The following is a 15,154-nucleotide window of genomic DNA, read 5'->3' on the forward strand; positions in this document are numbered from 1 at the left end:
TTTGTGCAAGTGCAGTTGGTTTTACGTCTTTATCGGACTTTCCCCTCACAGCATAGTCAGCTGCAATCAAAGCTAACTTCGTGGAAAGGTAACATTTAAAGCACACCCATTCATTGGCATTTTTATGAAGGTCATTTCTGGCAGCTGAGAAATTTGCTCTGGCTTGTCTTAACCATCTCCGTGCTTCAACAGGATTGCCAACTGACTTGAAAGTGGGAGGAACAAAGAACCTCTGAGAATAAGTCTGCCCAGTCGAAGGAGGGCATTTTTCTTTATTTTGTTGTTGCCGCTCGGATTTATGGCTTGTTGCTTCTTGATTCCATGAAGTATAAAATCTCTGAAATGAGTATTTGTCTGATTGAAATCGAGATGCTGAGGTTGAAAATGTCCTTCTAGAGGCTCTGTCTGCATTTTGATCTAGAAAAGCCTGTTTTTCTAATCTGTTGATTTCATTCTGCAGATGTTTAAAAACTTCATTAGCAATGTCATGATTCTCTGGATTTTTGTCAGGGTGCCACTTCAAATACAACCGCCTAATAATCTTTTTTCGTTCTGATTCTGGAAGCTTCCAAGCTTGCTCTACCACTGATGTCACTTCTTTTAAGATTTCGGGTAAAGAATTAACCTTAAGCTTTTTGGGGGAGTGGTGTTTTGAGGATGAAGTTTTGTGACTTTCTTTACCAGAGAATAGAGGAGGAATGCTTCGCAGACCAGGGGCGAGGAACTCTGTGGGGCTGGTAGGTGTAGAAGGAGCACTGTCTCTACTTTGAGAGCTTTCATCAGGCCTCGAAAACTTATACAGATCAAGTGAACTAACTATTTTATATTCACTATAACCAATGTCAATCTGATATATCTTGCCTAGAAAACTAGAATTGTCGGCATCTTCTCTTTCAACTTCCTGTACAATAATTGCATATGTATACGTTGGCTGGTATGACCCATAGATGTCACCACCTTCAGCATCCACAAGGTACCCAACATATTCTCCTGGATAAAACACATTCATTGGATCCATAAGCAGAGTATAATGAATTTCAGCAGGTATTGGCGTGCCAGGCATTGGAAGTTCCAGTTTTGATGGCTCTGAAGAGTCATATTTCACTCCTAAACTATCAAGTTTCTCACTAATCCTATAAATATCATTGCATCCCAGCATAGCAATCAAATATGAAGTGTCAGAAATCAAATTGTCAGTTGCTGATTTCAGTGTCATTGCTAATGCTAATAGGAAATTAATATCTTTACTGTCTGAATGTTGGATGTAAAGCAGGATGACTGCATTACCAAACCTCTTCAGAAAAGCAAAAGTTTCACTTCTGCTATGGGGAATGGGATTAAAACCTTTAACTCTTAATGTTGTTTGAAGCTTTTCAAAACAGGACACTTTTAAGCCTTCTCTTAAGGCTTTGCAAAGTCTTATGGCTTTTTCTTCATTGGCCAGGAAAGCATTATCATTTTCATGCTTCATAATCCTAATCAATCCTGTAATGAACTGTTCAGAAGACAAGAGTAACTGCAGTCTTCCCTGAAGAGAACACAATGCTCCAAACTGACACACTTTGGGAGTCTCTTCATCTAACTGTTCTTCAAGGATACTGCTCAAAAGCCGAGGTCTAAGTTTTTGTGGAAAGAGCATTATCAACTTGGTATGAAATCCATGATCCTTCCCTAAGTAGCACTGGCTAAGGTCAACCAACATTTGCACACCAATATTCCCTTGGATTCTACTTTTATAATGGGGTGCATCATCGAACACTAAGATGCTTGACTTTACCAACCTACCATCCTGGCTTGGAAGATAAAGTGCAAGATCTCGAACATTCTCTAGATCACTCCTCACCTTGACAGAATCATTTTGCAGACTCTTGAACAAACCAGAAACTACTCTCTTAACTGTACGCATTTCATTAGGATCTAATTGTTTTCCTTCAGAATTTTTGAATATGCGGCTCAACACTTCAACATATTGCTTAGTTGAAATAATATCTTCAGTACCTAAGTGCTTGAACAACTGATGAAATGTGCCAAGCTCTAAAGGTAGCTTGTACAAATAAGGTTTAAAATCAGATTCATATTCCAGGTTTATCACTACCTCCTCAGGCTTCAGAAGTTTCCAACCATCTTCTACCATCACAAAAGCAACTCCTCGGAGTTGAAAACGGAACTCCCTTTTTTCTGCACTGAGAAATTCATATATGCTCCTTAAAACCTTTGCTCTAGTTTTTACCATTTCTTCATCTAAAGTTGTTATGTTGCATATATTTCTGCAATTATTAATGACCTTATCAAGAGGGGGATCCAGGTTAACATTAAGCATATTTAAAACTTGTTCAAGCTGTTCTTGTGGACCAAGGTCACTACCTTGTTGCTCTTTGATACTCAAGGGTGTGGCTTTCTCTGGAAGAATAGGGCAAGATGTCCATAGCAGCTGGAGCACATCACACTGCTTGAATTTTGGATTTACCTGTGCTCCATTGAACTTGATAAGAGGAAGTGTTCCATTTACCTCTTGGTATTGAGGATGAAATCGAATGTACTCAGCTGGGGCCCTCTCAGGACATAAGAAAGGTATTAAAGACAGTTCTTTCAGAAAATTTCCAGATAATAAATCCATTCGTTCTTGGAATATATGATGCAGAAGGATATCAACTGTATTTTGCAATGTTTCTTTAGACCAGTTTTCTGTGTTAGCTCTCACACTAATTTCCTTAGCAAATTGTAACAACTGCTGCTGAGAAAGTATGTATTTCAGCCCAATATTTCTTAAGAACTCCACCCAGGATGTCATAAATGCAATTTGATTTTTAGGTTTTATAAGCTGTTCCAGTTTTTTAAAGAAATCCTTAGGAATAAACAGTTTTTCAGGAAGCATAATTTCAAAAACTCTCACAGTTCTATCATAAAAATGTTTGGCTTGCTTTAGTCGACTGTTAGCATCATGGATGATCAATAAACTTTCTAGTTTTTCAAAAAGTTGTTCCTTAATCTCTGATAATTCCTCAATACTAGATAGTCTATTCTTAAGATAGATTAAGTGCTCTAATTCTGCATCATAAGAGAGATTTTCAATCTTGGGTAAAAGATGTTTCAAATATACCTCAAGGTTATCTACAGGCACACAACCAAGCACTTTATACAGCTCTTTTAAATGAACTTTTTCTTCAAGAAATGCAGATGATGATGATTGTGTCCATTTTTCCACTTCAGCTGAAGGGATGCTTTTTGTAAGTACATAGCATGTTCCAAATTTGCCAATGCTCATGTAGCGGCCGCTGATGGATTTGTAACATGGAAGAGACTTTAAAATTTTTATGTCATCTTGGGACATCAAGTGACTCAAATTACAGTTGAAATACATTATAAGGGCTTCAAAATCACTTTCTACCAATTTTTCAGTTCTAAATGTTGAAGTTTGGACCATGTAATGTACAGCTTTCAAAATGCTTGTGGGGCTCTCTATGTTTGCTGTGTGACAGGACAAAAGAGGAACAAATGTACTCTCTTTGGAACAGATTTTGTTCAAAGCAAGCTGGATACAGCCAGCTTTCATTAGAGCATGAAAAACTTTATCACTCTGGGCATTTGGAAAAACAGCAATATGCATAAGGCTTAGAGGAAGTAGAACATCTCCTTCAGGAACCACAAGCTGATTGGCTGAAACAGTAAACTTTGTTCCTGGAAGCAATGCCCAGTCTTTGAGAGTATCAGCAACGATATCAAATGTTGGTTTTGTTTCTTCCTGATCTTCTTTCACACTTACAGATTCACTAATAAAATGCCATGCATTCTTAAGCCAAGACTCACTTGCAAAATTGTCTTTCCACTTTGTACAATTCTTGGTCTTATATTCACGAGGCAACACAGATGATAGCAGATCAGCAAAGCTGGAAATGTCAAACACTTTTGCAACTTTACAGTTCAATAAAATGCTGCTATATTTCAAATACAGTGTATTCATAAACAAGTCTTTGCGCGATGGGATCAATTCATGGTATGTTGTTAGAAACTTGGCTCGTTTTGCATCAAAAGTTTGCAAAACACTGTCCAGTGTAATGAGAAGGGGCAATCCTTCAACTTCAATCTCATTTTCTTCTGCATCCTTAAAACAATAATCAACTAAAAATTTTAAACTGTGAAAAAGTTTCAGATTTGTCTGCTGAAGACGACAAGGCAGCTTCCCGATATGACAGTTAGTATCAGGAGAGGAGAACGTCATTAAAAAAGACCTAACATCAGCAGGGGTCACATAACTAACAGGGATATCTGCATCTATAAGGCAGTGGTAAAGATTGGCAGTTTCATCACAGTTATACACCAAGTTGAAACCTATTTCCAAAAGCAGGTGTTTCAGTCTATAGACATTCTCTGCTACTGTTTTGCGTGTTGTAATATTATAATCTGCATTTTTAAGGTGTTGTAATTCATCCTGTAGTAAATTGTCAAAAAATGGTCTAGTTTTGTTTGAAGAAGACATATTAATCCAAGTAATTATGACTGCTGAGTGCAAATCAGAGCCATCAATATTTGGTGCCCGGACAACAGGTAAAAGACGTTTCATGTCTTCATGAATGCAGCTATAAAGCGCTTTCACTAGGCAATACAAATCTGGCTGTAGATCAAGCCTGTTGACTGGGAAAAATGATAAAAACTTCTTCAAAGTGTCCTTTACAACATGAATGGGTGTGTTTTGCAAAACTGATAATGTTGGGTCAGAACCAGGGAAGTACCGTTTTTTCAATTGGATTAATAATTCAACATATGCAGGAGCTATTAATGCAGTCATTAAGCTGTTATTCCAGTCACTTCGGACACCAACGCCATTATCATCACGCCACAGGTTTCTTCTGGCTGAATCGAGTGCAAAGTGGCCATTCACATGAAATGGCAACCCGGTCTCCAGTGAGAGAGGTAGAAAACAGAAGGCCCTGTGAGGTTTTTTATAGTTGTGAGTAATACAGGCAGCCACTCCACCTCGTGGGAAGAGAGTAATATCTTGGTTCTTGTGTGCTGATATAACACTCTTAGATACTTTGTCCATACTTGAAAAACCTGACCTATTACAAATTAGCCATGTGGTAAGATTTCCTTCAGAATCCTCAGTATCCATAGTATATGTTATCTGTTGAACTGGTATGTCTTTGAGTTGTCTCTTTTTAGTAACACTATCAATTACAGATGCATGAAACTGTTTTCTTTTCAATCTGTCTCCATCAGTGATTTTGCCCTTTACTGAATACAGCACATTTAGAGCTCCTGTAGCTTTATCTATTTCACAAATAGAAATTTTTTCCATGTGATTAAGAAACATTAGAAGTTCTGCCCCATCTGAGCGTAATTTGTCCAAAAGATTCTGGACCATTCTGTCTGATGATGGAACTGAGGAAATTTCGGAAACTTTTGCCATTTCTGCATTACGAAGAGGAAATCTAAACATTGTGCAATTATCCAACTTAAAGTGGTTTCCCAAATAAAGGTCAAGAACATCTGAGAACTGTGTCCTAAAATCTGCATCCAAATCTCTAAACATGCGTCCAGGACTAACAGATGTGGCTCCTGGTGCGTATCTGGCATGAGGATCAAAAATACACAGGATGTCATTGCCAGAAATAAAAGAAGGGCAGTCTGTAATATGATACACAGAATTGAATCCTATACCATACTGTCCAGTTTTGCAAGGATTTCCTTCTTTGGTACCTTTTCCAAGATTTTGAATTCCTCTAACATCATCTTCTGTAAAAGGCTGGTTGTTGTACACACAAAGTGCTGGCCCTTGCAATGGGGCCCACTTATCATCAAATATTCTATCAACTGGATGCTGTCTAGGATCAAACACAAAACAGATTTCTGTGGCCTTAGCATCATCAGCATTTTGAAGAAGCTCTTTCAACATTTCCTTTTCTGAAGGATAATCATTAAGGATTCTCTTAATTCTGCTGGTCAATTTTTCTTTCTGCCCAAATTCTGTGCCAAGTGTTGTAAAACAAATGTTGGATGCATATCTTTCTAATGCTTTATGTCTCTTTGGTATTGCTCCTAGTTTTACAGCTACCTCCCTTGGTATATCAGCATGGTATCCTTTACAGTGGTATCCTTTACAGTGGTATCCTTTACTTTTATCCATGGACAATCATTGTAGCATAAGGAATTAGCAGGGAGAAGCAAAAGATTAGTATCTGGCAACAATATTTTACCATAATTTTTCTCACAAAACTCTTGTTTCTTTTCTCTAATGAGACTCCATATTCCTTCACTGATTATGCGTCGGCAAAGCTGAAAATTCTCTTCTGTTATTTGTTTATTTCCTCTTTCTCGGTCAATGGATTCCAAAACTAGGGCAAAATCTTCAACCATAAATGACTGCCTCACGCCCACACTTTCAAACAGTTCACGAAAACTATTTTTATATTTATTAGGTAACTGATAAAGGTATGGTGCTGCTTCAAAATTCAAATGAAAAGAAACTTTTTCTGAGTCAACATATGCATTTTCAACTAGGATGAAGCTAAAAGACTTTAATTTTTCAGTAATTGATACCTTAGTTATTTCACTTTGCATCATTGCTTCATGAAGGTATTTGTAGCAAGCATTGGTGATATTTTCCTGGTACAATGTAATTCCATCATCAACTGATTTTGCAACTTCTTTCAATTGGTTTATAACCAGATCAACTGTTGGCTTTTTTAGTAATCCCAAAAACTCTTTAACAGCCAATGACATTGAACCACAACCTCTAAAGGAATGAGAATTTTCATTTAGAATTGGCTGCAAAAGACAAACTATATCTTGATGTTCAGCTGTATAAAGCTCAGTTGCTGCAAACATTTTTTCAGGCTTAAAACTGTTACCTTTCCATTCCAAAGAAAAACCTACTGGTTTTGTTAGAAATGGAAGGAAGGGGATTGTTTGACATATTGCAGCAAAATCCTTTGCTCTAGGATCCCTTATCTTTAGCTTCTCATCAATAAGACTTAATAAGATACTACTTCTTAGACAAGCAGCAACATGATCCCTTTTATTAATTTCAGCTACTGACTCTGCACGTTCTAGCATGTCATCCCATAAAATATCATCTTTTGCCATACCTAACTGAACTAGTTTAATCAAAATAATAGGATTAAGGTAATCCTGAGTAGAACCATAAGGGAACCGTCCATCTTTAGTATCAAATAACTTAGCAACACGTCCTTCAGGATGGATTAATCTAGATGGCAAGACCAAAGGATGCCCCTCCAAGGAACAAGGAATACATGGAGTAACACGAAGAATTCCTGAGAACTCATCAACTTTCTCATTTAGAACAAAATTCATTAAGGGATCTCTAAGTTCTGCTTCAATTTCTTGAATATTTGGAAAAAACACTTCTGAAAAAAACTGTTTCTCTGAAAATGTATTTTCAAGCAGTATCTGTTTGCAGCCAGCTTCTTCAAATCCTAATTTTACTGAAGAAGGAAGTTCAACAGCACAAAGGTTTTTGGATCCAGTCTTTTTGAGGTATTTCAGAAATATCTTGAAGGCTGCTGGACCAACATCTTTTCTTTTAAGTATAGAGTCATCTAGAAATCTCACATTCTTCATGGAAACCCAAGTAGATCCATCAGAGAAGACTCTGGTTAAATCCTTTCCTTTTCCATGAGCTATATCTTCATAAAACCCTTGACAAATTACAGAAAAGTCATCATGAACTAAATCAGGATCAGGCCATGTTGCATAGTAAGTATAATCAGTTAGTTCCCCACTAGTGGCCAGGTCCCGTAAGACACTGAGAGCCTGTAAGTAAGCTTTCACAATAACGTGTCTCATGAACGTGGTATTCCATCGTCCCTTTGTATCTGTCTTCCAGATTTCCTTTCTATTTGAAGTAACAGCAAAACACCCATTGATGTGAACTGGTAAGCCTGTTTTTATTCGTAAAGGTAAATAGCAAAACACTTCTCCAATGTGTGGTTTCACAGTCCACTTCTGGTCTTGAGTTTCACACAGCAGAATTCCTACTGCCCCACAAGGAACCAGCCCCAGTTGTCTTCCACTTTCATTCAGGGAAAATTTGAGAGCCTCTCCTGTATCCATGCAGGTGCATATGAGCCACGTGGTAGAATCTACTGTTTTTTGTGGCAACTCATCTGATGGTTTTTTTGATTGGCCAGACTTGGCCATTTCAAAGAGAGCAGCTGGGTCATCATCTGGACCTCTAAAGAGTGGCGACTGCAAATCAGCAATCCTTCTGAACACATGGTGAAATTCTTCAACTGTGATCTGAAGAATGCAAGATGACTTTGGTGCATCTGTGGGAAGCTTTCTACTACTGCTGCTACAGGTCTTCATGAGTTTAGCAGCTTCCTTTAAAACACTTAAAACAGGTGCATTCAATGCTTTGGAAGAGCAGGACTTTTTTTTAATTATTATTGTATCCTGTGCTAAGCTAGGATTGGTTTCCTCAATCTTTAAGTATTTCAAATACATAGAATTTACACTCTGAGTAAAAATGATAAGTCTATGTCCACAGAGACTAAATTCATCCACAAGAGAGTAAATATCTGCTGTATTGTAGCAGGTACTACTTACTTCACTCACTTTTGCCTCCTGTTGAGTTCTAAAGGACAATCTGAAAAGAGTTCCATTGTAGCTATAAGGTGCTTCTACCGTCAAAGGTAATTGACAGCCAAACACATCTATAAATGGTTTGAACTGATTAGGAAATTTCCTAAGTCTTTTCTGTTGTTTACTCCAATTAATTTTGATCCCAGGATTAGATTTATCTTTAATGTGTTTACTAATATGATTTATGTTTGGATCAAACATTATCATGAATTCTCGACTCATAATAATGGGAATATCAGTGAGATGGTATACAGAATTAAATCCAAGACCAAATTTTCCAACTTTGTCAACTTCTCCCCTTTTTAAAGATTCTCCTAACCTAGTTATGTTCACAAAATCTGAATCTGAGAATTCAGAATTATTGAATGACCACAAAGCAGGCCCATGGCAAGCTGCCATTCCTGGGTCTAGAAGATTCTCTCTTATGTCCATATTTCTTCTCATATCAATCATGAAGCTGCATTCTGTTGCATTTGCATCATCAGCATTTTGAAGTAGTTCCTTAAAAATATCTGACACAGAAGGGTACTCTTCCAGAATATTTTTAATTCTTACAGTGAGTGGTTCTCTTTGTCCTGACTGCTCAAATCCCATGTTTTCAGGATTGATCAGTCTTGTACTAAGGCATGGAACTTTTAGCCATTCTGCAGTTTTCATGGGTATGTCCTCGTGCACCAAAATGATTGGTTCCACTGAATCTTCTAATAAGTCATTGAGGTCATCAACTTTGATGTCACAGTAACAGCATTCATGAATTGGTTTCATGATAAGTTTAGAAGGATTTTTGCTGTGATGTATAGGAACTGGTGTATTGGGACTTGCTGGGATCTGATTGCTATACAGCCATCTGATAATACTCAACATAAGTTGAAGATTTTGTTTGCTTTCTTGTTCACTGAGATCCTGATCACTTTTGAGATACACCTTCTGAATGACCATGGAAATATGATCTGATGTCAATTCCTCTATTGAACCAAAGACCTTAAAGAGTTGGTGAAATTTTGCCATTGTTTTAGGCACATTATGTAAATACGGCTGAAGGTCCAGATCATGGATTGGTTTTATCACAGCTTGGGCAAGAGGACAAAATTTTTTGCCAGTCCAAACCCATGGAAACTTTAAGGCCTTAAAAGATTCTTTCCCTTCATTCAAAGGATCATGCATGAATCCATAAATTTCAAGCAAAATGTGTTGGAACTGATAGTAGTCTTCATCACTAAAGGTTTTTGAAGTATACCAGTCAACAACAATTTTGAAGTGTTTTAAGACAGCACTGATGCTAGGCTTTGTAAAAATACCTAATGCTTTTTCCAAGTTTACATGGATACTTTCAACAAGAGGAAGTGATGAGCCCACTAGAGTCGCATGGGCCATATCGCACATATCCGGTGGTACACAAAGATTACAGAGATCTCCTTTCCAGACTAAAGAACCTGGATAATTTGGAGGCCTTTCCTTGCAGGCTGGAACCCATTTTATTTTCTTCAATGTCATCTTTCCTTCAGAAGATTGCAAGAGTGTATGATTCTTATTTAAAACCAGTAACAGTGTTTTGGCTTTCTTCAGAACATCCTGATCTGGACAAGAACTGACCTGTAAGGATTCAATTTTTTTTGCTACTTGCACAACATCTTTCTCATTGAGACTGGCTTCATTTTTTAAACCAATCTGTCTCAAAGAGTGAAGAATATCTGGTGAGGTAAAAACTGAGGGTGGGAAACAGGTTTCTTCTTCATTATAAAAGAGATCTTTCAGTATTTCTATATCAGGATCGAAGAGCTCACTTGCTGATACCATCCGTTCCTGTGAAATCTGAATGAATTTTAATGGCATTAACCAATCAAGCACATTTGGATTCTCATTTTTAAGAGAGGACAGATTTTCAAGGATCCATAACATCAGGTGTGTTACTTCTTCATGTGAATAAAATGCATTTTCCATATCTCTTAAAACAAGCTTTAAGCAGCTAGTAGTCTTTAATTTCTCTATCTTCAACATGTTTGCCAAGCGAATGGTAGCTTCATCACTACTGTCTATTACTGAAATAGAAAGTCGTAAATCTGGTGGAAGTTTGGCAGTATGGTGCAAGACCTTACAACCTTTCAATTTTGTATAAGAGGAAATTCCCTGATCAGATGAGTGGTTAATTCGTTTGAATATTGTCAATTCTTGAATTATTCTTTTCTCCTTTTCACTAGTATCAGTTAAACTAGCCAAAAATTTCCTCAGAGCATCTTTGTGTGTAGGAAGAAGAGAAGCTATTTGATTACATAATTTCTGCATTGGCATCTTTTCCATTATCTGCAAAACTGCACTTGGTAATGGTGAATGAATGTATTTTTTAATGAGTGGATGTTGTATAGAGGTATCTAATTTTTTCAAAACAATCCCTCCAAGTTTTTGTACAATGTCTGCTAAAAATTCTGGAAGCTGTGCTTCCGTTTCATCATCTAAAATAACTAAAGATGGAATTCTGAGTCTAATGAGTTCTACACACACCTGACCTTCATCTAGTGTAGTTCTTGGGATAAGTGGCATTTCATCAAGTAAAGTCAAATCCTCTGAAAAATGTATATAGAGATTCTTCCAAACCATCTTAAGCCATGAAACAGATGGGTGATTTCTGTCTTCACTGAATGGATACCACTGAACGATCAACTCTCTGCCGGGCCAGAATGTATTCATTACTTCTTTAATAAGACGTGCAAATCGCTCTGGATTTAGAAGCTGCAGCTGAGTACATGGCCTTCCTGTAAATCATACACAGAAATATCATAAATACACATAATTCTATTGTAATAGCCTTCCATTATCACAGGTAAGAAAGTACTAGAAAATTATAGGAGTTTTAAGTAGATGTGAAAATTCAGTACACCTGGGGTAATTTTTAAATAATAATGATAGAGAATTTATGTATGAATCCATATTTAGAATAGCCTTTGGTAGAAATAATTCCCTTTAGAAAATTCATATTTTAAGAAAATATATAAAACACATTAAATGTGTTTTAAAAAGTATCCTATGATGTTCTACAAATGGAATCCTCAAGTGGGAATATCTTTTTGTGTTACTTCATGTTCCCTCATGAAGGAGCGACATGGCTATGTGGGATAGAGAGAAGAATGTGAAGTCAGAGCCTGAGTATTCATCTCAGTGACTAACATTTTCTGAAGCTCAGGCAACAATGAGACTTACATAGTTTCCTTTCAACCACTAACCAGACATGTAATTTAGAATTATTTATTCTTTCCAGAATTTGAAAAACTCTCATCTGGTAAAACAATAAGGATGAGGATCTTGGTATAAAGACTGTTCTATGTATATATGCCAAATACAAAACATAGTCACAACTTTTTCAGCACTACTTATTATTTATAAAGTATGTTCTAAAAGAGCCCTGGGATTTTGCAAAAATGCTTCAGGGGCCAGGAAAGTGAGAAAGTGGAATGGATGTGCAATAAAGGCAGGAGTTGTCTCCCACCAGAACAATTTTACTTCTGTAAGTTCATGAACTAGGAGAGAAATAATGGGGTTTTTTTGGTGGTGAGGGTGGGGTGTTGATTTTAACCACTGGTCTAGAAATTCATGTTTTCTTTCTAAGTGCATTTTGTGTTTCAGAATATTTATAGTATTAATATCAGTAGGAACACAATGAAAAAAATAACACTACATACCTAGAGGTATCTAGTTGCCCACAGAGACAATAAAAAGAATCTTAAATTCAATTTTGTAGAAACCAATATTTAGTTTTCTCCCTGTATATATGACTTCTAGACCCTTAAAAAAGCAATTCTGGAAAACATTGTAAAATAGAGTGTACCTCAGGCCCTTGGTAATTTTTTAAATCATTATTTCTTAAGCAAGGAAGAAGCATTTCTTTCAAATGCTTAACACAGCAGGAAGATGGCCTTATCTTCTACCAAACATTATCTGTCAGGTTACAACAAGACATTTCAAAATTACTTTCACAGAAATTTAAATAAGGGCACACTTTTGCTACTTCAGGAGAGTGACAATACCCAGATTGAGAATATTTTCATTTTCTATACTGTATGATTTAGGGTCATTCAGGTAGAAATATTTTAAAAATTATAAGACCTTGAGAGCAGTCTAACCAGTATAGCTTCTTTGATCTATGAACCCCATTAAAATATAATTTTCAATAATGTTCTTAAAATATGGTTATGGGATATCTAAATTATAAGTAAAGCATGGATATAATACTTCAGATATAAAAAAGTTAAAAATTCAGAACACACAGAACAAAAAATTAAATATGCACCACTTTATGTTCTATGTTAATTGCCATAAGACATGCATTTTGAAGATATCCTACCAAATATCCTGGTATGAAATGTGGCAACTTATAGATACCTACCTTCAGGAAAATTTCCTGATATTAAAACGTAAATAAAATGCCAAGACACACACACACACACATCACATATAGCATGCAACTAATACACCAGTCATGCTCAATTGAAAAAACATGATAGAAAATAAAGGAGAGAGAAAATGTAGTAAGACACAATTCTAAATACATTAAGTTGATTCAATCTGAGTTCCTGAGTTCTATCTACTTTGTATTAAAGACATTTAGCCTTTAACCTAAAGTATAAATTTCAACAAAGAAAAAAAGTCTCCATGTCCTGGGTTAGAAATCTACTGAAGCATCTCTAATAGAATCAATAAAATAATTTTTATACATTTTAGTAAATGTGAGTTTGATGTCCTTGAAAATCTGCAACAATGTCAAAAGAAGTTAACCAGAGAAGTGAATCTGTTCCTAGAGAAAGTAACAGTTATCTACACTATTATCTGGTAGGATCACTGAATTTGGAATAACTCTTCTATGAGCAATTTTGCTTCACTATAGATGAGTTAATCCCTTACATGGTGAGAATAACAACATCAATAGGATGAATCACTATTCAAAGACTGAACTATGTTTTTAATGTCTATGTTTATTTATATGTTTATGCTTAGTGAAGACAAGTTCAACATGAATGGAAATAATGCAGTCTACTTAAAATTCTTTTCCCAATTGTGCTACATATTGTGCCCTTCAATATAATTTACTAATCTCTGCCTGAGTTTCTCCATCTTTGAAAGTGTTGTATTATTTATGTACCTCTCTTGAATGTTGTAAAGATCATTATATGTTGGGAAAGCACTTTTAAAATTAAAAAAAAAAATTACTTAACCAAAAAAAATCACAGTCCCAAATATTAACTGAAGTTTACAACATTTGATCAGACTCCTCCAGAATCACACCCAACTGGCTACAGTGCTGATCTGAGACTTCAAGTACAGGTGAGTTTTTTATACTTTTGGGCATACATGGCAATGGCAGCTTTAATGAGTTCTAATAATGCTCCACTGTGTAAACATATTAAAATCTCTATGTAAATAAATATGTGATATAGTGATGGTCCAATTAAATGGTCCAGTCAAATCTTCAAAAATTATATATATATATATACAATATATATATGTATACACACACATATATATGTGTGTGTGTGTGTGTGTGTGTGTGTGTGTGTGTATATATATATATATATATATATATAAATAAAGAAAAAGCAAATACCAAACACAAAAAGGAAAGAGATTCTAACTGACAGCTAAGACTCTAGTAGGAATGCCACAAGTCTAGCGGCAGCACTGCTAAGCATCGGGGATTAGTACAAATGTCCCACTTTTATATGCAGCAGGCCAAGGGGGTTCAAAATTAGTCCCAATGACCAAATTTATTCTCCTAAACAGCACTGATGCTCTGCCACTGATTTCCAGGCTTTGGTTTAGAATGGGAGATGAAACAGCATTTAGAGAACTATACCTAACCTGGAAGGGTCCTCAGGGCAAGTGTTAACTATGCAGCCTACTTTAGTCAAGATTTTCCTTTCCTCTTTGATTTGACTACATGTTACAAAATGTAAGCTATATTGATAAAGCTTTAGGAAAATTTTATAATAGTAGTTCAGACTAATTAGGTACTTTTAATATAAATCAGAAGCCAAATCTAATATCTATTATCAATTATCAGTACAATAATGATTTGATTTCTAAGCTGATTTATATGCATGGTCTATTTCAAAGAATAACATTTATCATAGAAACAATTTCTATAAAAGAAATATTGCATCTTTTAAATTTCTAAGTGAAACATGAACTTGGGAAAAGTAAAACCACAAGTTGAATAAAGTTGGTTTTATGTAAAAAAAAAAAAAAATATATATATATATATATATATATATATATATATATAGTCAGTAAAATGACAAAATAGGCATTATGAGGACAGTTAGTCAATGGTCCCTAATGTGTATATATATATATATATATATATATATATATATATATATATAGTCAGTAAAATGACAAAATAGGCATTATGAGGACAGTTAGTCAATGGTCCCTAATGAAAACTAGATGGGCCACAGTGTGATTCTTCAGCATGCCCAGGACAGGGCTCCCACTATCACCAGCCTCAGCACTAAGCCAAAATCAAATGGTTCATTGTGAGGCCTCTAACTTTCTAGTGAGAGAG

The 15,154-nt window shown here is 35.8% G+C and overlaps 1 protein-coding gene across 1 annotated transcript in view; it reads right to left on the reverse strand.

The window, feature by feature from the left end:
- The window catches only part of LOC308642109 (sacsin-like), a 107,892-nt gene that overhangs the window by 1,625 nt on the left and 91,113 nt on the right, over window positions 1-15,154 (reverse strand). Inside the window, 2 exon segments of the mRNA XM_081280707.1 lie at window positions 2-6,091; window positions 6,094-11,351. Of these exon segments, the coding sequence (XP_081136833.1) occupies window positions 2-6,091; window positions 6,094-11,351 (11,348 nt within the window).

Source organism: Spermophilus citellus (assembly GCF_964194105.1).
Source record: "Spermophilus citellus genome assembly, chromosome: 1".
In the NCBI taxonomy this organism is placed as follows: domain Eukaryota; kingdom Metazoa; phylum Chordata; class Mammalia; order Rodentia; family Sciuridae; genus Spermophilus; species Spermophilus citellus.